Source organism: Bufo gargarizans, chromosome 2 (assembly GCF_014858855.1).
Source record: "Bufo gargarizans isolate SCDJY-AF-19 chromosome 2, ASM1485885v1, whole genome shotgun sequence".
Taxonomy (NCBI): domain Eukaryota; kingdom Metazoa; phylum Chordata; class Amphibia; order Anura; family Bufonidae; genus Bufo; species Bufo gargarizans.
In genome coordinates, this window is record NC_058081.1 from 301,318,800 (window position 1) to 301,344,474 (window position 25,675).

A 25,675-nucleotide genomic window follows, 5' to 3' on the forward strand; every position below is an offset into this window, starting at 1 on the left:
TTTAGGTTACTATAATGGGAAGGCAGCACAGGTGTTTGGTGGGGGTGGGATAGGACCCACACCCATTTGAAAGAGATAAGGGGAGGGGTGGGCACAGGTGGGATCCGGTAAAGAATCTCCCCCATGGGCCGTCAAAAGAAAACACACAATCAGGCGTCACTCTCTAGTGAAAAGTTGAAACAACAGTCCTGAAAGGTGTGTATCATTAGATACGTGACATTTGTAGTGCAAGATAAAATTAAAACATGTTAAAACCAAAGGATATTGTAATAAAAACAGTGTACACTCACTTCACCGGGGGTAGTCAACAGGATAAAACTCAAGACACCTGAGACTTTGAACCCCCCTGGCCAGGATCGCACGTAGGAATGCTAGAAATTGGCGGCGGCCCACACTTGGAGGCTTCTGGTTAATCACCTTATTTCAAACAATATATGGCCCAATGTGTTTCAGGAGTCTGAATGCCCCCTTCTTCAGGAGTGATATAAAGGTCCATACATATGGTAATCACAATAAAAATAATAAAAATAATAATCAATGAAGATTAGAGATAATAACGTGAAAATCCTTTTGACATCAAGCTATAGAGGTTTAAACAAAGAATGTGGAAGGCGCAGGGTACATAGTTTTAAAGTATGAAAAATATAATAATAATAAATACCTTGGAAAATAGAAAAATAATAAAATAAATAAATAAATTATAATATTATAATAGCGGAAAACAAGAGCCTTTTGACATAAAGCCAAATGAATTTAGACCGCCCATATCAAGAATGCACAGTACATAGCTTCAGCAGTAGTATATTAAATCACAGGACCAATAGATATAGGTGTCCCTAAGTAGATGGCACTCATAGGTGCCTTTTTATAGTGTACACATAAAAAGTGCGCACACGTGCAAAATGTGCAGGCTATTTCCAACCTGAAGTGGACCACCGAACGTTTTTTAGGTTAACCATTAAAATAATGCTATCACATCCTAAAATCAAGTTTTATTGTCGTTTTATCGACGATATCATCTTCATCTGGCAGGGAGAGACTGATGAACTCTGTCAGTTAATCGAGTTGATTTAACTCAAATGACTGGAATCTGTCATTCACTCTGGAATATGACCCCACAGAAGTAGTCTTTTTGGATCTACATCTCACTATTAAAAATAGAAAGATAAATACCAAGACCCACTTCAAGAGCGCAGACGTCAATAGTTACTTGGACTACAAAATCTGTCACTACCCTAAGTGGAAGCGCACAATTCCCTATAGTCAAATGAAGAGAATCAGGAGGAGTTGTTCTGACAATCAAATGAGGAGAAATCAGATAGACTTACTCAAGAATAGATTTCAATAAAAGGGTTATCCAAGAAGACTCTTGGAAGATTCAATTAATAGAATTTCAAAAGTCTACCAAAAAGATAGTCTACTACCTAAAACTAAAATGCCCAAGGACGAAAGTACGAGTGCATTCCAGCACCTCAGTATGGTAACTACATTTAACCCCCCAACATAATTTGATCAGAAGAACTTTGACAAAAAATTGTTTCATCCTGACAAAAGACCCCATCCTGGGCAAATGAATCCCTCCTGCCCCCATCATCACTTTTAGAAGAGCAAAGACCCTAAAAAATCTGTTAGCTCCTTCATGCCAAAAATTAAGGGTATATCGAAATGTAAAATCAACAGATGTAAATGATGTAACATGATTGCGCATGACGTAAAGGAGATCATAAATCCTTCCAGTGGTGACAGTCTCACCATTAAACATGGAATGGACTGTGGGACCACTGTTATCTACCTCTTGCAGTGCCCTTGTAATCTCCTCTACATTGGATGTACAATCCAATCCTTATGTGAAAGAATGAATGAACATCGCTGCAATATAACCAGGAAAGTAACAGCCAACTTGTCTCATGAGGGGACCCTTCAGGCCTACAAGTCACTCTGATTGAATGTGATACACAATCGTATCAGTCCCTGTGTTGTAAAGAGATGTACTGGATTTTTCATTTTAATACCCTGACGCCTTTCGGACTCAATGAATCATTAGAATACACCAATTATTAAATGGTCAATTCTATACGAAAAATCTCGACCCCAAATAAAAATAGGAAATAAAGTGCTGACTGAGGCACTTATTCTGTATTGCTTTTATTCCCTTTTAACATACACTTTGATACATTTTTATATATAAAAATATATATATATACATATATATATATATATATATATATATATTGTATATAAACCTTGATACACCTATCCCTAAGAAAGGGCATTTCTGACATACTTTTTAAATACATTCTTTTATATATTTTATATCCATACATTAGTTTATATCAAGGTTTATTGATTTTATCTATGTAATTAGTTTACATCTATTTATAAGATCATTTTTATCTATATACCTAAACTTTATATATATATATATATATATAATATATATATATATATATATATATCCCTGAGTAGGCAATACTAATAGTCCCTTCCAACCACCAGTCACCTTTTTAACCTCTTAAGGACATAGGGCATACAGGTACACCCTTGTGTCCTGGTACTTAAGGACACAGGGCGTACATGTACGCCCTGTGTATTTTCGATCACTGCTGTGCAGCTGGCAGTGATCGGAGCCCGGTGCCTGCTCAAATCATTGAGCAGGCACCTAGGCTAAATGCTCGGGGGGGGGGGGTCCGCGGGGATCAGAAACGTTAGCATTCCAAAAATATACCTGTATCCCCCCCTGCACCCTTGAGTGATTTGAGTACGGTGGGAGGTGCAGGGGGAAGGTTGCGCGCGGTGCAGGCGGTGCGGCAGGCGGGATTGCGATCACCTTCCCGCCTCCCCTTAAATAATCATTGGTGTTCAGTGGTTATACCAGGGTGTCAGCACATTGCTGACACCCTGGTATAAACGGCTGACATCTGTGCCGCAATGTCAGCCGTTTAACCCTTTCCATACCGCGGTCCGTACGGACCGCTGTATGGAAAATGTTAACAGCTCAGGGAGCTCCCTCCCTCTCCCATCGGGGGGCTGCTGTGCCTTTGCAGCCCCCCCGATGGAATAGGAGAGAGCCCCCAGACAGCCCCCCTCCTTACCCTTCCCCGTAAGTTCTGGCCACTACTGAGCAGACGGGGAAGGTTCCCATGGCAACAGGACGCCTTCTCATGCATCCTGCTGTCCATGGTTCTGAACAGATCTGTGCTAAAGGCATAAATCTGTTCAGACAAAGTGTAAGTAAAATACAGTACAGTACCCTATATAGTGTACTGTACTGTATTATACAGACATCAGACCCACTAGATATTCAAGAACCAAGTGGGTCTGGGTAAAAAAATAAAGTAAAAATCAAAAAACACATTTATCACTGATTAAAAATGAAAAGAATAAAATTCCCTACACATGTTTGGTATCGCCATGTCCGTAACGACCTGATCTATAAAACGGTCATGTTACTTTACCCGAACGGTGAACGCCATAAAAATAAAACATAAAAAACTATGATGAAATTGAAATTTTGCCCACCTTATTTCCCCAAAAAGGTAATAAAAGTGATCAAAAAAGTTGCATTTATAAGCTCCCAGAAAAAAACAAGGAATAAGGAACAAGCACAAGTGATGGCCGGAAGAAGCCAGTGTGTCTGGCGAAACGGCATTGGGAGGTGGCGGCTGAGGAGCCAGCACACGGCGGATATTTACTACTTTAATATTTCTCCACATGTCACTTGTGCTTTTTCTTTATTCCTTGGTTTTGTCTGGGAGCTTATGCACCTTACTGACAGGTGAATGTGGATGCCTGCTCTGTTCATGCTGTTCGCAGTGTCCCTCATGTGCTGACCCCTCAGCCTCCTCCTTGGTTCTATGTTCTCCATTTTGTTATGGCTGCTGTCTTAAATAATTATCTATCTACTGTATTGTAATATTTTACATTTAATAAAGCCTGTATTCACCACTTTCTTAGCGAAGTGTGGCTTTGCTAATTTGTTTGTGCTCTATAGCTTGATGTCAAAAGGATTTACACGTTATTATTTCTAATCTTCATTGATTATTATTTTTTGTTATTTTTCTTGTGATTACCTATATGTATGGACCTTTAGATCACTCCTGAAGAAGGAGGCATTCAGACTCCCGAAATGCATTGGGCCATATATTGTTTGAAATAAAGTGATTGACCAGAAGCATCCAGGTGTGGGCCACCGCCAATTTCTAACATTCCTACATGCAATCCCAGCCGGGGGGGTTCAAAGTCTCAGGTGTCTTGAGTTTTATCCTGTCGACTACCCCCCAGTGAAGTGAGTGTACACAGTTTTTATTACAATATCCTTTGGTTTTAACATGTGTTAATTTTATCTTGCACTACAATATTCACGTATCTAACGATACACACCTTTCGGTACTGTTATTTGACTAGGGAGTGGCACCTGATTGTGTGTTTTCTTTTGACAGCCCACAGGGGAGATACTTTACTTGATCCCACCTGTGCCCGCCCCTCTCCTTATCTCTCCTGTTATGATCCATTCCTGATTTTGCCTTGCAAAACTGCTTCAGAAAACCTGTGAAGTCAGACCCTTAATAAGTTTGACAATGCTAGGGGATTAAAAGTAAAAACTTACTATATAAATAACAAAATGGGGGAGATATATCATAACTGGCGGATCTATCTGCCAGTCTTGATCTTGCATTGGAGTGAGATGTGCCTGATTTGTGAAGAGGCAGAAACCTCTCAATAAATCAGGTGCATCTCTGCCCTGCTGTGGGCCATAAAGCTATAACTTTTGCCTTTTTATGGTGAAAGTTATAGTAAATGTGGACGCTACACAAAGCCATGCCCCTTCCGCGCAGCCACGCCAACTTTTTCTTGGCACTTCAGAAAAGTGCAGAGATGCTCAAAAAGTTGCAAATTAAGGTTCACAGATGCTGTGTGCCTAAGGCCTCATGCACACAACCGTTTATTTTTAAAAAAACGGGGTCCGTAGGTCCGTGATCCGTGACCGTTTTTTCGTCCGTGGGTCTTCCTTGTTTTTTGGAGGATCCACGGACATGAAAAATGAAAAAAGTCAAGTTTGCCATTGAAATGATAGGAAAAAACGGACACGGATCACGGACACGGATGAAAATCTTGTGTGCATCCGTGATTTTTCACGGACCCATTGACTTGAATGGGTCCGTGAACCGTTGGCCGTGAAAAAAATAGGACAGGTCCTATTTTTTTCACGGCCAGGAAACACGGATCACGGATGCGGCTGCCAAACGGTGCATTTTCCGATTTTTCCACGGACCCATTGAAAGTCAATGGGTCCGTGAAAAAAAACGGAAAACGGCACAACGGCCACGGATGCACACAACGGTCGTGTGCATGAGGCCTTAATGTGTGACTTTTTTTTTTTTTAAGCCACAATTGTGGTCTATAGGGCTTCATAAATGTCCCCCAAAAAGTTACCTCATTGTTTACCCCATTTGATGGAAAGTTATGCTCAATGATTTAAAAAACTTGAAGAGTATTATAAAACACAGCAAGATATATATTAAGCCTAACTAAATAAAAGTACACATCTTAGCATGCCATAATTGCTAATACACTGGATAAATAAGCTTCACAATATAATTGAGAGCATGTGGTGGTATAGGAAAAAAAAAAAAAAAAAAGAAACATCACTTGTTTTGACCTTTCACAATATTCTTTTGAATGTATTTGTAAGTTGTTTGCAAGTAATTTGCAAGCTAATCTGGGTGCCAGGGCATCTACTTTTTGCTTACGATAAGACAATGAATGCATCAGTTTTTCAAGATATTATTTACATAAAATGTATGTAATTAAAACAATGGATAAAAAGTTAAAAACATATTTTAAAATTGATAACACACAACCTGTTATGATTCATATTTCCACAGATGGAATGTAAAAAAAAAAAAGGTGTAATTTTATTTCTTTTTCTGGCCTAGAGAGCACAGTGTGCTACATTATTCTGCATGGTAAATACCTTTCGTGATGGAACAGGTGCAAAATTATTACACTGAAATCAATCCTGTGCTTTCTTTTCAATGTGTTTTTTTATAATAAACAACAAACTGACATTTGGCATACCTCATTTAGTTCTTCTTCTGTATTGAGGAATTCTGTAACCCCACTAATAAGCTTGGAATTCATAAATAAGGCTTCTCCATACCTAAAACAAATGAATACATCATAATGCACACATATTAAAACAAGTGAATTCGTTAATCAACCTCCTTTGTCCTGCAAAGATAACTCTGTAACATGATTTGTATCTCTTTTGCAACTTTATTTTTTATTTACAACTGATCTAAACAAACAGATCATTCATGTGTAAAATCTAAATTTATATCAGTTTTCAAATCAATTTTGTAATTCTATTTTCAGTGCCCACACATGTAGCACAGCATAACATTTCGATAAAAAAATAGTAAGAGCGGATCATATAGGAGAGAAAGTATAAAAGACAGATACAAGTCCTCTTTTCAAAACTGCATGCAGAAGCCTGTACCCTAAGGCCTCTTTCACACTTGCGTTGTCCAGATCCGGCGTGTACTCCACTTGCCGGAATTACACGCCGGATCCTGAAAAACGCAAGTGTACTGAAAGCATTTGAAGACGGATCCGTCTTCAAAATGCTTTCAGTGTTACTATGGCAGCCAGGACGCTATTAAAGTCCTGGTTGCCATAGTAGAAGTGGGGAGCAGTCGGAGCAGTATACTTACAGTCCGCTCGGCTCCCGGGGCGCTCCAGAGTGACGTCAGAGCGCCCCATGCGCATGGATGATGTGCCATGCGATCACGTCATCCATGCGCCTGGGGCGCCCTGACGTCACTCTGGAGCGCCCCGGGAGCCGCACGGATGGTAAGTATGCTGCTCCCCCGCTCCCCGCTACACTTTACCATGGCAAACAGGACTTTAGCATCCCGGCAGCCATGGTAACCACTCTAAAAAAGCTAAACGTCGGAAAGACGTTTTGCTTAAAGCCAGATCCGGATCAATGCCTTTTAATGGGCATTCATTCCGGATCCGGCCTTGCGGCAAGTCTTCAGTTTTTTTGGCGGGAGCAAAAAGCGCAGCATGCTGCGGTATTTTATCCGGCCAAAAAACGTTCCGTTCCGGAACTGAAGACATCCTGATGCATCCTGAATGGATTTCACTCCATTCAGAATGCATTAAGATAATCCTGATCAGGATTCTTCCGGCATAGAGCCCCGACGACGGAACTCTATGCCGGAAGACAAGAACGCAGGTGTGAAAGAGCCCTTAGTCCAAAAGATTTATTAAGACTGGCCAATAAAATGTCAGTCTTAGTAAGTCTGCCCCACATATTTTTTTAAACTTACTGATTCACACAAAACCCAACTAAGTCTACTTTCACACTTGCGTTCAGAGTGTCTTCACAGACGGATCTGCTCCTATAATGCAGACAATGGGATCCGTTCAGAACAGATCCGTCTGCATTATAGTTTAGAAAAAATTCTAAGTGTGAAAGTTGCTCAGACGGATCCGTCCAGACTTTACATTGAAAGTCAATGGGGGATGGATCCGTTTGAAAATTGAGCTATATTGTGTCAACTTCAAACGGATCCGTCCCCATTGACTTACATTGTAAGTCTGGATGGATACGTTTGCCTCCGCACGCCCAGGCGGACATGTCCGCCTGCTGAGCGGGAGCGGAAGACAAACGGTGCCAGACTGATGCATTCTGAGTGGATCCGCATCCACTCAGAATGCATTAGGGCAGTACGGATGCGTTCGGGGCCGCTTGTGAGAGCCTTCAAACGGAACTCACAAGTGTGAAAGTAGCCTAAAATAAAATCTGGATGTTCCATTGGATGGAATAGAGACATTTTCTCCTGGAAACATTGTGGGCATCATATGACAATACACAGAATTCCAATAATTCTATATCACAGAACTGTATGGACTCTGTGAGCCACTGTGTGGGCAGAACTATTTATCTGAGGCATGACTAAGATCCATTAACTGATATAACTTTTTGATGGTTGAACAACTATTGAACAAATAATCATCTGATGAAAGTTAATTTCTTAACAAGAGACATACACATTTTAGCTCATATTGGCCAATATAGTTATGCATACAGACCATACATGTTCAATGACACCAAACAAAGGATATACAATCTTTCTGGGAACATTCTGACTAACAAATTATAATGTTAAACAGAACAGACTTCGGTTTGGTGGAAATCTTCCACTTTGATCAATTTTAGATTAATGTGACTGGAAGCCTGAACACAAAAACATCTGATGTTAATTTGAAAAAGAATGTTCATACCTGGCATTTAAAATTTTCCATTTATCCCGAAAGAATTTCCAGGCTAAGTCTCTTCCATGAGGATTTCTTGCTACATGTATTATAACATCTATGGCATCTTGATCGAGTACTACTTCAGAATTGAGGGATAGATTTAGAAGCCTAAATAATAAATTTAAAAAATTTAATTCATTTTATCTCAATTAAATAAAAAAACATGAAATAAGAATCACTATAGGGGGTTATTTATCAAACTGGTGTAAAGTAGAACTGGCTTAGTTGCCCATAGCAACCAATCAGATTCCACCTTTAATTTTGAACAGCCCCTTTGGAAAATTTAAGGTTGAATCTGGTTACTTTTGGCAACTAAGCCAGTTCTACTTTACACCATGATAAATGATACTCATAGTGTCTACTGAAGTTTTATAGTATGTGCCATTGTGGATAAAAAAAGAAGAGATGTTTAGAGGTTTAACTTTAAACCCTTACTTTACACTGTTGTTTTCTTTAACCACTTCAGAACCAAGCCAGTTTTCACCATAAGGACCAAGCCACACTTTGCAAATCTAACATGTTTCATTTTACACGTATATGGTAATAACTCTGCAATACTTTTACTTATCCAAGCAGTTCTGAGATGGTTTTCTTGTGAAATATTTTACTTCTTGACAGTCAATATGTTTTACCTTTTACCTAATAAAAAAAATCTCAAATTTACAAAAAACAAAAAAAATTCAATGTTATAAAATTTGCATTTCTCTGCTTTTAAGATGGATAGTAAAAGATTTATTAATTAACATTCCCCATATGTCTGCTTTAGGTTAACATCAGAGATAAGCGAATTTAAAAAAAAATTGATTCGCCACTTCGCCGAATTTTTTTTAGAAAAATTTGGTTCGATCCAATTAAATTTGCGGCAAATTTCCCCAAAAAATATTTCCTGGCTGCAGAAAGCCTTTATAGTGGTGTAGAACACTGTGCCTTGCAGTAACACACATAGGGAGTCTGCTTTAATAGTGAAATAATACTGCGAGTCCGTATGACATGCAGATAACAGGCGTCACACTCAGAATCACTGCATATTTCACTTATTTTGGCAGTCATGGCAGTCAACTCCACCTTACAGGTCGATATTAGCGCCAAGAAGGTAATGCACTCCTTTTATGCCGTCATCAGCTGATTCCACATTGATGTCTACAAACCCTGTTCTATTAAATTCTTATACAAGTAGAGCCCCCCGACAGAGTGGAGAGGGTGTCAGCAGTAAGTTTGTGTCCACTTCACTGATTATAATGCCCTTCCTTTGATCCATCAGAACAATAACCCACAAAAAAAGGATCCTGTCTGTGGAGCATCCGCCTTCACGTCAGTATGTGGTCAGTAATCCATCAGTATTGCTAATGCCAAAGAAAACAGGAGTGGATCCAAAACAGAGATGACATGTGAACTGAATAGTTGCATGTCTTCTGTGTTTTGTACCCACTCCTGCTATTGGATACCAAATCAGAAGCCAATTATGATGGAACCATACAGGCCTTACAGCTGCTGCACAGACAGGATCCGTTGTGCATCTCATTTTATCTTCCTTCTGACATAACAGCCAAAATGTCAGCCAAAACAAAAAGGCAAAATAGTGGGCCAGTCATGAAGTGGGAAGGGTGGGAACAGCGTGAGAAGTCTACAGAGAGACCCTATGACATAGTGGTGAGGCAGCATGAGAAGATCACAAAGTAGCCCAATGAGGTTGCGGCAGCATCAGTAGGCCACAGAGTGGCACATTGACAAAGTGCAGAGGTGGCTTTTGTGGATTGCAAAAATAAACACAGTTAAGATGTTAATCCTTCCCAAAATTCTATATTTATTTCAGTGCATACCCATGAAAATATCCAAAACACATATTAAGCAACTGCAAAGTGACATGCTTAAATTTATATGGGGAAACCCCCCCCCAGGATTAAGAAAAATGTGATGTATCCCTCTATTAGGAATGGCAGGCTGGGGGTTCCAGATTTATATAACTATTACTTAGCCAACTTATTGGACCAGACTATGGAGTGGTGAAAGCCTTCCTCACCCCATAAGTGGCTCAATATAGAGGAGGTTTATGTTAGGAGAAGGTCTCTTAAATCACTGTTGGCCGCCTACTTGTTGAAGCCCACCTCATTTGCAGTTCCCCTGTATACTATGCAAGCGTCCATGTTCGCATGGGCACATCTATTAAAAAATAAACTTCTTTCACCCCTGGAAAAAAAATATATCCCTATCACGGCCATAGAATATCACATCCCCACACTTCAAGTTACAGGCTGGCTAAACTGTGGGATTGATAATCTTGGGAGTTTATATGACCAATCCACCCTACGAACCTTTGAGATGTTACACACCTCTTACAACTTACCTAACCTAGTTTTTTACCAATATTTACAGATATGCCACTTCCTCACACCTCTTAATCTAGATGTCGCAGTAGATGTGAATGACCCACTTGGCAAGCTACTTGGAGTAGATGGACGTTCCCATTCCAGCCTCTCCTTTTGGTATTCATACCTGACGCTCATAGACAAAGATGGCAAAAAGCCCTTTATGGTCAGGTGGGAGGCGGAAATGGGAAAGGAATTCTCTCTGAGGGAGTGGATAGATGCCATCTACTGGTCAATGAAATGTTCTAAATGAATAAATCATGCAGAGAAGAACAGGAAGACCCAATTGAGGTGGTACTTAACTCCGGATAGAATGGCTCATATTATTCCCAACTATTCCTCATTGTGTTGGAGAGTATGTGGCCCAACAGGATCTCCATATCATATGTGGTGGGAGTGCCCGGTAGTGTCTCGGTTCTGGGCCTCGGTAGCGAAGGTTGTGGTAGAAATAACTGGGATTGCAGGAATTTTGACCCCAGAACTAGCAATTCTCAGTATAGGGCTGGTGAGCATCCCTTGGGAATAGTAGAAGCACGAAAGCACATATTTTATGTGCATCAAAGAAAGTGATTGCATGACATTGGAAAAGCTCACAATCTCCTTCAATTGGTGAAGTCTTCAAAATTGTAAACCACAATATGCATTGTGAATTTACTTTTGCACCCTCGTTAAAGGCTAGAATAACAGTGCATAACTCGTGGCTACAATGGTTGTCAAGCTCTTACGCAGAGCCACTTTCAAAATACCTGATATAGCATTTCTGTGCGTACGTAGTGGTAATGGGTATATGCAAACTGCGGTATGGGGGTATCCTGAGTATACTGTGTGAGATGCAGGCTTGCATTGTATTGTATAACACACATCACATGTATTTTGCATATGTCGCTACATATGTACTCTCTTGAATCCATGTAAGGAACCTTTTTGTTTTAACATTTGTTACTTTTCTTTTTGTATGTCTAATTATGTTGCTCAACCAAAAAATTTTACTTCAATAAAAATTTATTGATTAAAAAAAAAAAAAAAGTGTCTTGATTCTTGTCTAGACATCTTTAGAATGTGATCTCCTCCTCTCCAATGTGTTTAAATTTTTCTAAGGAGGCAAAAGTTGTTCCACTGGGGTCTTTATTGTGATGTTGTTTAAAATGTACTGACAAAGGGTGTTTCTCGTAACCTTTCTTTATATTGGATATATGTTCTGAAATTCTTATTTTCAAGGTTCTTTTTGTTCTACCAATATATTTTTTCTTGAATGGGCGCTCTATTATATTAATGACGCTTGTTGAATTACACTTTAAAAGATATTTGATTTCCCATGAGAAAGTATTGTTAGATGAATATATCTTAGATGTCTTTTGGGGGAACTCAGTGGTTTTGCAATTTGTGCAACGACCACATCGGAAGAAACTCTGTCTCTTGTAAGTAGAGATAATAGAACATTCCATCAACTAACAACAAATACTAATCCATGTGGTATTGACAAACCTATAGAAACATTTCTGTTATATAGCATTTATCCAAGACTAAGACAGTAATATGATCAAGTGTTTCATCTGACAAATACTATATCTGTTCAAAGCATAAGAACAGACAAAGTTATTGTTACAGTAGTGAACAGACTGATAATATACAGTCAATAAAAACCGCATTATACCTGAACAGACACTTATGCAATTTTTTGGGGATGAGTTCTGAATATCCATATTATCAAACACATGTGTGTCAGCAGAATCACAATTTATTTGGATGGATATTTACTCTATGTGTGGAACAAGTTCTGAATAATGAAATACTAATCATATGTGTGACCACTAATTAACAATCTTCCACATTCCTAAGACTACTAAAGTATACTACTGAGACTGGAGTAAAATTTCATTTTATCCAGCATATTTTTTTTATATTTTATGGCAAATGTTTTGTGTTTAATGTTCAATTGATGTCTTATTTGATAATGTATGGTTTTTAACACCTTTTTATAATAGAATAATTACTATGGATTTTACTACTATTTACTATTAATAAACCTAGTATCTGTATGAAATACAGATGGTGAGTGCCTGCTAACTAATTACACAAACCTCTAACAAAGAAGTGATCAGGAGAACCGCTTTTTAGCAGAGCACCATTACCATAGTTACAGGAGCGATGAGCCACTATAATAAAAAGCAATTCCACTAATAATTTTAAGTTGCCATGCTTCATCTGAAGACCCCCTGATGCATCCCTAGAGTAGAGACCTCAAAAAACGTCACCCATTTTGGAAACTACAGGATGAGGTTTTATTGGTACTATTTCGGGGTATATATGATTTTTTGATTGCTCCATATTATACTTTTTGTGAGAAAAGGTCATCACAAATGGGCTGATTATTTTTTATTTTTATGGAGTTCTTCTGACAGGACAGATCATATGTTGTTTTCATTGAGCAGGTTCAAATGGATGCAACTATACCAAATATTTGTATTTATTTTTTAATAATTTCAAATTGAGGGATGCTCACGAGTTAACTGGTGCCTGGCCTGCTGACCACCCTTCAGTGGAAAAAAAATATTTTCATATGAGAGGACACATAGGTCGGCTCACATTTATTTGCATGTTCCTTTAATTATTCAACAATTAATAAAATACATAAACACATTTATATTTCATATAATACATAGAATCTAGAGTTGAGCGCGCATTCTCGGCCAAATACCAGTTCGGCTCGAGCATCACTATGCTCGGCACATCGCAGTGTTCTGCCGAATACCTTGTGTGCTCAAGTGCGATGCTCGAATCAGTGTATTTAAATCCAATTTAGCCTCTATTTCTGAAAAGTTTCTGCTGTATCAACAACTTGAGTGCCGTATGAATATAGCAGGTGCTGCACGCACATATTGAGTACTGCACAAAAACATTGAGGGCTGCATGAATGCAGTAGCTGCTAACATATTAAGTGGCTGAATTGATCACATATGGCCGAATACAACATCTTACTCACATATTAACTACGGACTAACAGCATAACTAAAATCTGTTACAACATTAAGTGGACTAAATAATTGTTGTATTAATGTCTTAAGCACCAATCAACAGTACACTGATAGCAACACCACAGGAGAAATGCTAGCACAGTGTCACCACCAGACATCTGAGAAGCTCTGTCAGACGTTCTTCAGAACCTTTTGCTTGAGGTTCCTTTTGTTTTGCTTTCGTTTTCTTATCTCGTTAGCCTCTCTCAGCTGTCATGTAGTTGCACTGATTGCATCCCTTTAAATCCCTTCCCATACTGCATCACTTTGCGGTTTATACAACTTCCTGGAGTGTGTGCATGCTGGATGCTACTACTGAGTCTTCTACAGATAAGTTTTGTTCATTCATTTGTGTTTTCCTGTTTGCTTTATCCCAGGTGACCCTGACTCCCTCCGTATCAAGTGTAGGGAGACGGTGGTCGTGTCCCCTCACTATTATAGGGTGTTCAGGTGTTATACAGTCGAGGAATGAGGATATGCGATCATCTACCATTGAGATTTTTGCATAGGCTGAGCAGTTAGGGAGAGAGCCAGGTCTGTTACAGGGCTTTCCCTTTGGTTCCTTAGTTTTGGATCCAGTCAGTCGAATCTTCATTTTTTGTCTTCTAGTTTTCTGTACACCTTCCGTGACACACAGGCTTCCAGTATCCGTAGTTTCAGGTGCTGCACATCTCGTATCTTCACAGCATATGCACCTGACACTACGGATACTGGAAGCCTGTGCTAGCATTTCTCCTGCGGTGTTGCTATCAGTGTGTGAAGAGTGCGAGAAGAGGGTTGCATTGACAATCCAACACAATGGGCAGCACATTGAACACATTTTATAAGTGGTCCAAAACTTGTAAATAACTCATGAAAGAATAAAGTTACGTTAAAACCAAGCACACCATTGTTTTTCTTGTGAAATTCCCAATAAGTTTGATGTGTCACATGACCCTCTTCCTATTAAAAAAACTAAAGTTGGATTCAAAATGGCTGACTTTAAAATGGCCGCCATGGTCACCACCCATCTTGAAAAGTTTCCCCCCTCACATATACTAATGTGCCACAAACAGAAAGTTAATATCACCAACCATTCCCATTTTATTAAGGTGTATCCATATAAATGGTCCACCCTGTACAACTAAAGTAATAGTGTAACAAAGTCATTACATAAAGTGTTAAAGATGATCTAACAATGTAAGTCGAAGGAAGCTGGCAGATAAAGTGAAAATATTGTGCTTCTAAGCTAAGCCCTATAAAGAATTTATGTGACTAAAATAATCCGACACCAATTGGCTATATGATCTAACCAACAACCGCATTTTGTACAATTTGAGTATATTTTTTAATTTTACATGCGTGAGTGCCGCATTTAAAGGATTGGGATCCCTAAACTGAAGTTATGAATTCTATTTTTACTAAATGATTCTATGTGTTGTATGAAATATAAATGTGTTTATGTATTTTATTAATTGTTGAATAAGTGAGAGTAAAGGCACATGCAAATGAATGTGAGCCGGCCTATTTGTCTTTTCAATTATTTTTTTTTTGTTTTAGTTTTATATAACAATGCATTTTAAAAAAATTAAAAAACATGTTTTTGTGTTCTCCATTTTCTGAAAGCTAAGGGGCTCGATTTTTGCAGGAAGAGCTGATATCTTATTAGTACCAGTACCATTAGTACCATATTTTATCTCTCACTATAGTATACTTTTTTGGCTCAAGGCAACAAAAAATTTCCATTTTGGCACAGTTTCTATTTATCATCGGGGCAGATAACGTGACAATTTTATAAAGCCACTCGTTATGGACTCGGTGATAACTAATGTGTGTATTTTTTTATTTTTGTTAAGTTTTAAACAGCAAAAGCATTTTGTAAAAGAAAAAAAAATCTTGTTTTTGAGTTGCTGACCATGGAATACAAGGGGTTTATATGCCAGCATCATTGTATTCATAAAAGCCAGAGAATATAGAAGGGGCTTGGATGTTAGAGACAGCAGGGCCTGTGCCTGCCCAATCAGCCCGCCATAGCTGTATAGCACTGGGACTCAAGTCATGCCCTGTAGTGCCATAGAGATATGACCTTATTAAATATAAGTGAGTAGAAAATAAAAAAATAAAATACAAAAAATGGTTACTATGGCTCGCGTACTTAACATTAGAGATGGTCTTGCGGTTTGCCCAGCGGTTGTGTGCGGTTCTGCTGAGATACCACAGTTATAAAGAGGGACAAACGCTATTGGAACAAATAATTTTAACTGGTGCGTTATACCAGTTGCCCCCAAATACACTGATTGAGGCAGGGGTATGATTTACCTAGAATATACTATCCGTATAGTGCATTTGTAATTTATATGAGTTGTGTGCGGTTCTGCTGAGATACCCCAGCTATACAGAGTGACAAACGTTATTTGAACAAATAATTTCAACTGGTGGATATACCAGTTGCCCATCAAAAAAAAAAAAATGATTGAAACAGGGGTGTGATATAACTAAAGTATACTTTCCATATAGTGCATTTGTAAATTGCAGGAATTGTGTGCGGTTCTGCTGAGATACCCCAGCTAAACAGAGGGACTAACGCTATTGAAACAAATAATTTCAACTGGTGGATATACCAGTTGCCCCCCCAGAAAACTGATTGAGGCAGGGCTGTGATATACCGATAATATATTTTCCATTTAGTGCATTTGTAATTTGCAGGAGTTGTGTGCAGTTCTGTTGAGATACCGCAGATATACAGAGGGACAAACGCTATTGGAACAAATAATTTTAACTGGTGTGATATACCAGTTGCCCCCCCCCCCCAAAAAAAAAAAAAATGATTGAGGCAGGGGTGTGATATACCTAGAATATACATTCCATATAGTACATTTGTAATTTGCAGGAGCTGTGTGCGGTTCTGCTGAGATACCCAAGCTATACAAAGGGACAAATGCTATTGGAACAAATAATTTCAACTGGTGCGATATACCAGTTGCCCCCAAAAACAACTGATTAAATGGCTTGCTATATATACTAACAGCAAATAATCATTAAGCAGTTCTATATACCTACTTCCCCAAATACTGCTCTTCTATGGGGAATTTGTCACGGTCATTTTGAAAATAACAGGCAGAGGAAGAAGCTGGCCATTTCACAGGGGAGGTAGAGGTCGGGCTGGTGCATCAGGGCGGAGCCTAAGTGGGAAGTTGGAGAAGGTGCGTGCAATTACGTCAAAGTATGCACCAGAGTTGGTTGAGTGGCTCACTCAGCCTTCCGCTTCTGCACCCTCCACAACCACCACCATAGCCCCTCCAATCAAGTCAGATGAATTATTTTCCTATTAATTTCCAGACCGTACTGATGTGCAGCCATTCTTGGCATCAGATGAGGAAGAGGAGGTAGCAACGGCCGCCACCCAGCGGTCTGACGACAGTACCCAGATCAGCCCAAGGAGGGTGGTCCCCGCTTTTGCTGCCTACTACGAGATCTCTAATATCAGTGGTGGTGAAGGTGACAATGATGACGTGTCTATGAACGTCACGTGGGTGCCTACAAGAGAGGAAGCGAAGGGTAGTTCACAGGGAGAGACGGAGCAGCAGATAGGGAGGAGAAGCAGGCAGAAGTCACAGTGCACAGGAGGCAAAAAGCTGACTGCAAATGTATCTGGAGCGAGCCATCCACCATACATGGCACATGGCTCCACAGTGTGGGCTTTTTTTAATGTGTCATTTGCTGATAATAGTGTTGCCATCTGCAGCCTGTGCTGTCAACACATAGGTCGCGATAAGCCCGACATTCACCTAGGCATGATCGACTTAAGAAGGCACCTGACCTCCCATCACCAAGCCCAGTGGGAACAACGCAATCAGAACCCACAAAGCCACACTCCTGGTGTTCAACATCCTGCCTCTTCTCCTTCTCCTCTCTCCTGCCATTTGTCCTCCACCTTCCACCGAGCCGTTGTCGCGTTCATCTGGCAAAATGCAGGCTTCCGTGGCCCAAATGTTCAAACGTAGAAAGTTGATGATGGCGGAAAATCCTCTTGCCCAATGGCTGACCGCTGGCTTGTCGAAACTACTATCCCGCCAACTACTGCCATATAAATTGGCAGACTCGAAGGCCTTTCGAAAATTTGTGGCAATTGGCACACCACAACGGAAGGTCCCCGGAAGGAAATATTTCTCCCAGAAGGGCATCCCAGAGCTATATGGCCATGTTCAGCGGCAAGTGAATGTATCTCTGGCAAACAGTGTTGATGCCAACATACATCTGACCACAGTCACGTGGTCTAGCAAACATGGGCAGGGAAGGTACATACATTTTACTGCCTACTGGGTGAACCTTTTGATGTCCGTCAATCATGTAACTCGTGGCACCCATGTGGATTTGGTGCAACCGCCACGGATTGCATGCCGGCCTGCCTCTTCTTTTCCTCCTCCTTCTACATCCCTCGACTCCTCCTCGGCTGACTTCTCCTTTTCCACTGCTACTGCCTCTTCTGCTGAACCCCCCCTAGCTCCCCAGAACCTATTCGATGTGCCAGGTGAGATGTTGCCATGCCATGCTGTGACTGTTGTGCCTGTAAGCCAAGAGCCACACTGGTCCTGCACTCCTTTCAGCTCTGCGGTCACAGTGGCTGATGCCGCTCAATTTGATAGTTGGTAAAGTGGTGTGCAACAACGGTGCCAATCTGCTGTGTGCGCTAAAATAGGGCAAAATGCCAAACATGCCGTGCATGGCACACGTCCTGAACTTAGTTGTGCAGTGATTGGTTGCCAAATACCCCAGGGTCCAGGACGTTTTGCGGTAGGCCAGGAAAATATCTGGCCATTTTAGAAGATCTTACATGGCCATGGCTCTCTTTGCTTACGTTAGGCGGCAACACCACTTGGCTGTCAGATGTCTTATTTGTGACTGCCCGACGTGCTGGAACTCCACCTTGTTTATGCTTGATAGGCTTCTCCAGCTGAAACGTGCCGTTAAGGACTACCTGTACGAACTCTGTGGCAGGACAGGTTCTGGGGAGCTTGTCTTTTTTCATCGAGCCAGTGGCTGCTCATGAGCGACGCATGCAGACTTCAGCAGCCATTTGATGATATCACCAAACTAGTCAGTCGCATCCAGAGCACCATCAGTGACATCGTACCTTACTCCTTTCTAGAGCGTGCAGTGCATCCTGTCATTGATCAAGCCATCGAGGAGCAGGAAGATGAGGAAGTCGCAATGCTGAATGAATTCCCAGGGGGGCTACTCCATCTGAGTCAAGTCAGCAGGAGTCTGAAGAAGAATTAGAGGAGGATGGTGCCTGGGGGGATGAGTAGGAGGAGAAGGAGAAAGAAGAGCAGTCTTTAAACTTTTTGGGGATCCTTGTATGTGGATGGGGGAGGAGACCGAGGAAGACATTCTCCTGGGCTATGAGCAGGAGCCAGGCCGCTCCACCGCTTCCAGATTAGTGCAAATGGGGGCCTTCATGCTCCAGTGTTTGTAGAGGGACCCCCGTATAAAAAAGCTTAAAGGATAAGGACCAGTACTGGGTGCAATGAAATTAGACCCCCGGTACAAACACAAAATGGCGTACATGTCACCAGCATCACAGAGGGCTGTCTGAACACAGCATTTCCAGGCCTTGCTTTGAGAGATGCTGCATTCTGCTGTTGCGGGCGCTGGCAGAGGAATTTTCACCCACAGAGAAACAGTTGTGAGTACCAATTCTACAGCACATGCAAGAAGAGGGGGGTTTAAAGATGTTTTGGTCACTTCGGATATGAGATCATTCTTGCAGCCAACCCCTCCTGATCCAGCCTCAGGGAATGCCTAGACCAACAGGTGTCCGACTACATCGGGTTAACGGCCGATGTGGATGCTCTGAGAAGCAAGGAACCCCTGGACTACTGGGTGTGCAGGCTTGACCTGTGGCCAGAGCTGGCACAATTTGCCATGGAACTCTTGGCTTGCCTAACGTCGAGTGTCCTGTCCAAAAGGACGTTCAGCGCAGCAGGGGGGATTATGACCGATAAGCACACTCGCCTTGCTCACGACAGTGTGGACTACCTCACATTTCTAAAAATGAATAAGACATGGGTCTCGGAGGAAATCAACACCTGTGACAACCATGTTTAACTGAATTTCCTCATGCCAGCCCACAAATATCCGCCAGCCCCCAGAACAAATAATGGTCCCTGTCTTAAGTAAATACAGCGGCATAAAAGTCCTTTTCTGTCCGATGAATTCCTAATGTTTGGGATTAGGACCTCAGAGGAATTCAGCACCTGTGACGACCACGTGTTATCGAATTTCAACTATTATCATTTGTTGTTTTTTTCCCAAGAGGGGGGATTTTGTTAGCCATGTTTTTAATCAAATTTTATATTTTTTGTTCTTTTAAACATATTTTTTTGACATCTATTTGTACTGGCCTGCAGTAAAATTGATATCCAATGACCATCTAATATACCTCCAGCCACATAATCACTTGATGTTTACTGTTAGGTGAATGTGTAATTTTTGGGCCCTGTACTTCCGTGGCCTAAAATTTAAATTTTCCAGGTTCCAGCAGGCCACATTTTTAAGAGTTTACATTTAAGACGCATAAAAACGGCCTCTGATTAAAATACATATTTATTGTTGGAATTCTTGCCATTGATCCCCCTCTGGTAAGTCACTGTCCATGTTATGGGACGATTTCTGCATTCCTTGTAAGTATTTGGTGGCTGCAATAATGATCTGAAGATTTTTTTTAGGTTTGCCTGCCATTAAAGTAAATAGGGTTCGCAAACATTTGATCGCGTTCGCGAATCATCTCGGCCAATGTTCGTCCATCACTATTAAACATGATTTAGCCCATGATTCAGTCCAATGTTCTGGGGAAAGGCGATTCCATCATGCCCCTGACTCTTTCAAATAATCTTTAATGGCATATAGTGCCAGAGATGTAAAATATTGCCAGTTATCATGAGATCTCACAGCTCTGACTTAAAGGGAATCTGCCATCAACCTTATGCTGCCCATACTAACAGCAGAATAAAGTAGAGACAGGTGAGATGATTTCAGAGGTCTGTCATTTATAAGTAAAAAGTAAGTGGTTGCCGAGAACCAACATCACAATCATTGCAGACTGGGCCTTGAAAATAGTCACGGCCACCTGAGAAGAGTCCTGGTTATTCATAAATCCCTGTTCTCCCTGCCCACCTGCTGATGATTGACTTCTCTATTGTCTTCTACCTAGTTTTCTACTCATCTCTCTAAGAGAGAACTGCTAATCATCAGCAGATGGGCAGGAGAGCAGGAGATTATGAATAACCATGATTCTTAGGTAGATTTGACTCTTTTCAAGGCCAGTACTGCAATGATTATGATGCTAGTTCTCGGCAACCACTTACTTTTAGCTCATAAGTGACATACCGCTGAAATCAGCATTTATGTCACTAATTTATGCTGCCCTCGGTGAGGTCAGCATACAGTTTATGACAGGTTCCCTATAAAGCATCACTGGCAATAACAATATCCATACATATTATGCAATTTATATATTGATAACTACTATACAAATTTAATATAGAGTACAGTTTTCAATTATAGCCCCTAAATAGCATTGTCACTAGTTTTGCATGCTGGAAACTGCTGACAGGCTCCTTTTAAAGGGGCTCTCCTGAAAAATGTACATATTTTAACCATAGCAAATGTCAATGTCATTAATGAATAATCTATTTCTTTTGAGAAACATTAAAGGCTCACTGTGCTTTCAGAAAACTCACTTAGTGCAGTGACCATAAAATGATATAGATATATATATATATATATATATATATATATATATATATATACAGTACGGACCAAAAGTTTGAAAACACCTTGTCATTTAAAGAGTTTTCTTTATTTTCATGACTATATAAATTGAAGATTCACACTGAAGGCATCAAAACTATGAATTAACACATGTGGAATTATATACATAACAAAAAAAGTGTGAAATAACTGAAAATATGTCATATTCTAGGTTCTTCAAAGTAGCCACCTTTTGCTTTGATTACTGCTTTGCACACTCTTGGCATTCTCTTGATGAGCTTCAAGAGGTAGTCACCTGAAATGGTCTTCCAACAGTCTTGAAGGAGTTCCTAGAGATGCTTAGCACTTGTTGGCCCTTTTGCCTTCACTCTGCGGTCCAGCTCACCCCAAACAATCTACAATTTTCATAGTAATAAATAAAACTCTTTGAATGAAAAGGTGTGTCCAAACTTTTGGTCTGTACTGTATATATATATATATATATATATATATACAGAAGATGGCAGGGCGGCAGCACTCCTCACTTCAAATGATACAAATGATTCAGGTGCCAGCGTTTTCCCCTTGATCCTGGGGTCCAAACACAATCTAAATAAATGTAACACAGCACTAGATAAAACGTGAAAAAAAACAAAATTTATTCAACACATATTGATACAGGCAACGTTTCAGCACTATCACAGAGCCATTATCAAGCCAAGTGCTTGGCTTGATAATGGCTCTGTGAGAGAGCTGAAACGTTGCCTGTATCAACATGTGTTGAATAAATGTTGTATTTTTTCAATTTTTTATCTAGTGCTGTGTTACATTTATTTAGATTGTGTTTGGACCCCAGGATCAAGGGGAAAACGCTGGCACCTGAATCATTTTTTTATGATTTTTACGGATCCATGGATACATGGATCGGATCCGCAAAACACATGCGTACGTCTGAATGGAGCCTTACAGGGGGGTGATCAATGACAGGCGGGTGATCACCCATATACACTCCCTGATCACCCCCCTGTCATTGATCACCCCCCTGTAAGGCTCCATTCAGACGTCCGCATGTGTTTTGCGGATCCGATCCATGTATCCATGGATCCGTAAAAATCATACGGACGTCTGAATGGAGCCTTACAGGGGGGTGATCAGTGACAGGGGGATGATCACCCTGATCACCCCCTGTCATTGATAACCCCCCTGTAAGGCTTAATTCAGACGTCCGCATGTGTTTTGCGGATCCGATCCATGTATCCATGGATCCGTAAAAATCATACGGACGTCTGAATGGAGCCTTACAGGGGGGGTGATCAGTGACAGGGGGGTGATCACCCTGATCACCCCCTGTCATTGATAACCCCCCTGTAAGGCTCCATTCAGACGTCCGCATGTGTTTTGCGGATCCGATCCATGTATCCATGGATCCGTAAAAATCATACGGACGTCTGAATGGAGCCTTACAGGGGGGGTGATCAGTGACAGGGGGGTGATCACCCTGATCACCCCCTGTCATTGATAACCCCCCTGTAAGGCTCCATTCAGACGTCCGCATGTGTTTTGCGGATCCGATCCATGTATCCGTAAAAATCATACGGACGTCTGAATGGAGCCTTGCATGGGGGTGATCAATGACAGGGGGGTGATCAGGGAGTCTATATGGGTGATCACCCCCCTGTCATTGATCACCCCCCTGTCATTGATCACCCCCCTGTAAGGCTCTATTCAGATGTCCGCATATGTTTTGCGGATCCGATCCATGGATCCGTAAAAATTATACGGACGTCTGAATGCAGCCTTACCAGGGGGGTGATCAATGACAGGGGGGTGATCCAGGAGTCTATATGGGTGATCACCCCCCTGTCATTGATCACCCCCCTGTCATTGATCACCCCCCTGTAAGGCTCCATTCAGACTTTTTTTGGCATAAGTTAGCGGAAATTTTTTGTTTGTTTTTGTTTTTGTTTTTTCTTACTAAGTCTCATATTCCACTAACTTGTGTCAAAAAATAAAATCTCCCATGAACTCACCATACCCCTCACGGAATCCAAATGCGTAAACATTTTTAGACATTTATATTCCAGACTTCTTCTCACGCTTTAGGGCCCCTAAAAAGCCAGGGCAGTATAAATACCCCACATGTGACCCCATTTCGGAAAGAAGACACCCCAAGGTATTCGCTGAGGGGCATATTGAGTCCATGAAAGATTGAAATTTTTGTCCTAAGTTAGCGGAAAGTGAGACTTTGTGAGAAAAAAACAAAAAAAATCAATATCCGCTAACTTATGCAAAAAAATAATAATTTCTAGGAACTCGCCAGGCCCCTCATTGAATACCTTGGGGTGTCTTCTTTCCAAAGTGGGGTCACATGTGGGGTATTTATACTGCCCTGGCTTTTTAGGGGCCCGAAAGTGTGAGAAGAAGTCTGGGATCCAAATGTCTAAAAATGCCCTCCTAAAAGGAATTTGGGCCCCTTTGCGCATCTAGGCTGCAAAAAAGTGTCACACATCTGGTATCGCCGTACTCAGGAGAAGTTGGGCAATGTGTTTTGGGGTGTCATTTTACATATACCCATGCTGGGTGAGAAAAATATCTTGGTCAAATGCCAACTTTGTATAAAAAAATGGGAAAAGTTATCTTTTGCCAAGATATTTCTCTCACCCAGCATGGTTATATGTAAAATGACACCCCAAAACACATTCCCCAACTTCTCCTAAGTACGGCGATACCACATGTGTGACATTTTTTTGCAGCCAAGGTGGGCAAAGGGGCACATATTCCAAAGTGCACCTTTCGGATTTCACTGGTCATTTTTTACACATTTCGATTGCAAAGTTCTTCTCACACATTTGGGCCCCTAAATTGCCAGGGCAGTATAACTACCCCACAAGTGACCCCATTTTGGAAAGAAGACACCCCAAGGTATTCCGTGAGGGGCATGGCGAGTTCCTAGAATTTTTTATTTTTTGTCGCAAGTTAGTGGAATATGAGACTTTGTAAGAAAAAAATAAAAATAAAAAATCATCATCATTTTCCGCTAACTTGTGACAAAAAATAAAAAGTTCTATGAACTCACTATGCCCATCAGCGAATACCTTAGGATGTCTACTTTCCGAAATGGGGTCATTTGTGGGGTTTTTCTACTGTCTGGGCATTGTAGAACCTCAGGAATCATGACAGGTGCTCAGAAAGTCAGAGCTGCTTCAAAAAGCGGAAATTCACATTTTTGTACCATAGTTTGTAAACGCTATAACTTTTACCCAAACCATTTTTATTTTTTTGCCCAAACATTTTTTTTTTATCAAAGACATGTAGAACTATAAATTTAGAGAAAAATTTATATATGGATGTCGTTTTTTTTGCAAAATTTTACAGCTGAAAATGAAAAATGTCATTTTTTTGCAAAAAAATCGTTACATTTCGATTAATAACAAAAAAAAGTAAAAATGTCAGCAGCAATAAAATACCACCAAATGAAAGCTCTATTAGTGAGAAGAAAAGGAGGTAAAATTCATTTGGGTGGTAAGTTGCATGACCGAGCGATAAACGGTGAAAGTAGTGTAGTGCCGAAGTGTAAAAAGTGCTCTGGTCATGAAGGGGGTTTCAGCTAGCGGGGCTGAAGTGGTTAAATAGTCAATGGTTTTTAATTATGTTTTTTTTTATTTATTATCACTGCCATTTTCATTTGTTAATACAAAGATACATTTTCTAATTAATGGATATTGCAACTTTTAGGTTTTGGATGGAAATCATCTTTAATCTACTGACCTGTTCAGAAGATTCCTATTATCACTGCAGGTAAGAGCTTCCAATAATATCTTCTTTTCAGAAACTGCTGTGGTAGAATGGAATTTCATCCAAATAAACTCCCAAACATCTTCATCCATCAAAGAAACTCCTGTGCAATACACAATATCCCGGACATTTGGTGGAATGCTATAAAAATAAAATGCGCACAAAATATTAGATTTAGCTACTCATATAAATTAAACGTAGACATTTATCACAGACCAGTGTTTTACTTCAGTCTATGATATCCCCTGCACTGCTATTAGACTCACATAATTTGTAATGAGGGGAAGGCTCTGGTCTGAGATGCAGATTTCTGTGTTAATTTGCACCAGAAGATTGGCACAAATAAAGATAGGTGTGCCGGACCTGCAGGCCTCTCCCCATCCCTGCATTTGCCATGCACCCTTTTTGGAAAGTAGCAAGAACAGCATGCAAGCAATACACAAA

At 40.5% G+C, this 25,675-nt stretch overlaps 1 protein-coding gene across 1 annotated transcript in view; it reads right to left on the reverse strand.

Annotated features, from left to right (window-relative positions):
- The window catches only part of TRHDE (thyrotropin releasing hormone degrading enzyme), a 1,265,007-nt gene that overhangs the window by 6,347 nt on the left and 1,232,985 nt on the right, over positions 1-25,675 (reverse strand). Inside the window, exons 16-18 of the mRNA XM_044280434.1 lie at positions 25,205-25,372; positions 8,293-8,433; positions 6,079-6,160 (exon numbers count right to left, since the gene is read on the reverse strand). Of these exons, the coding sequence (XP_044136369.1) occupies positions 6,079-6,160; positions 8,293-8,433; positions 25,205-25,372 (391 nt within the window). The remainder of the gene's footprint in view (positions 1-6,078; positions 6,161-8,292; positions 8,434-25,204; positions 25,373-25,675) is intronic.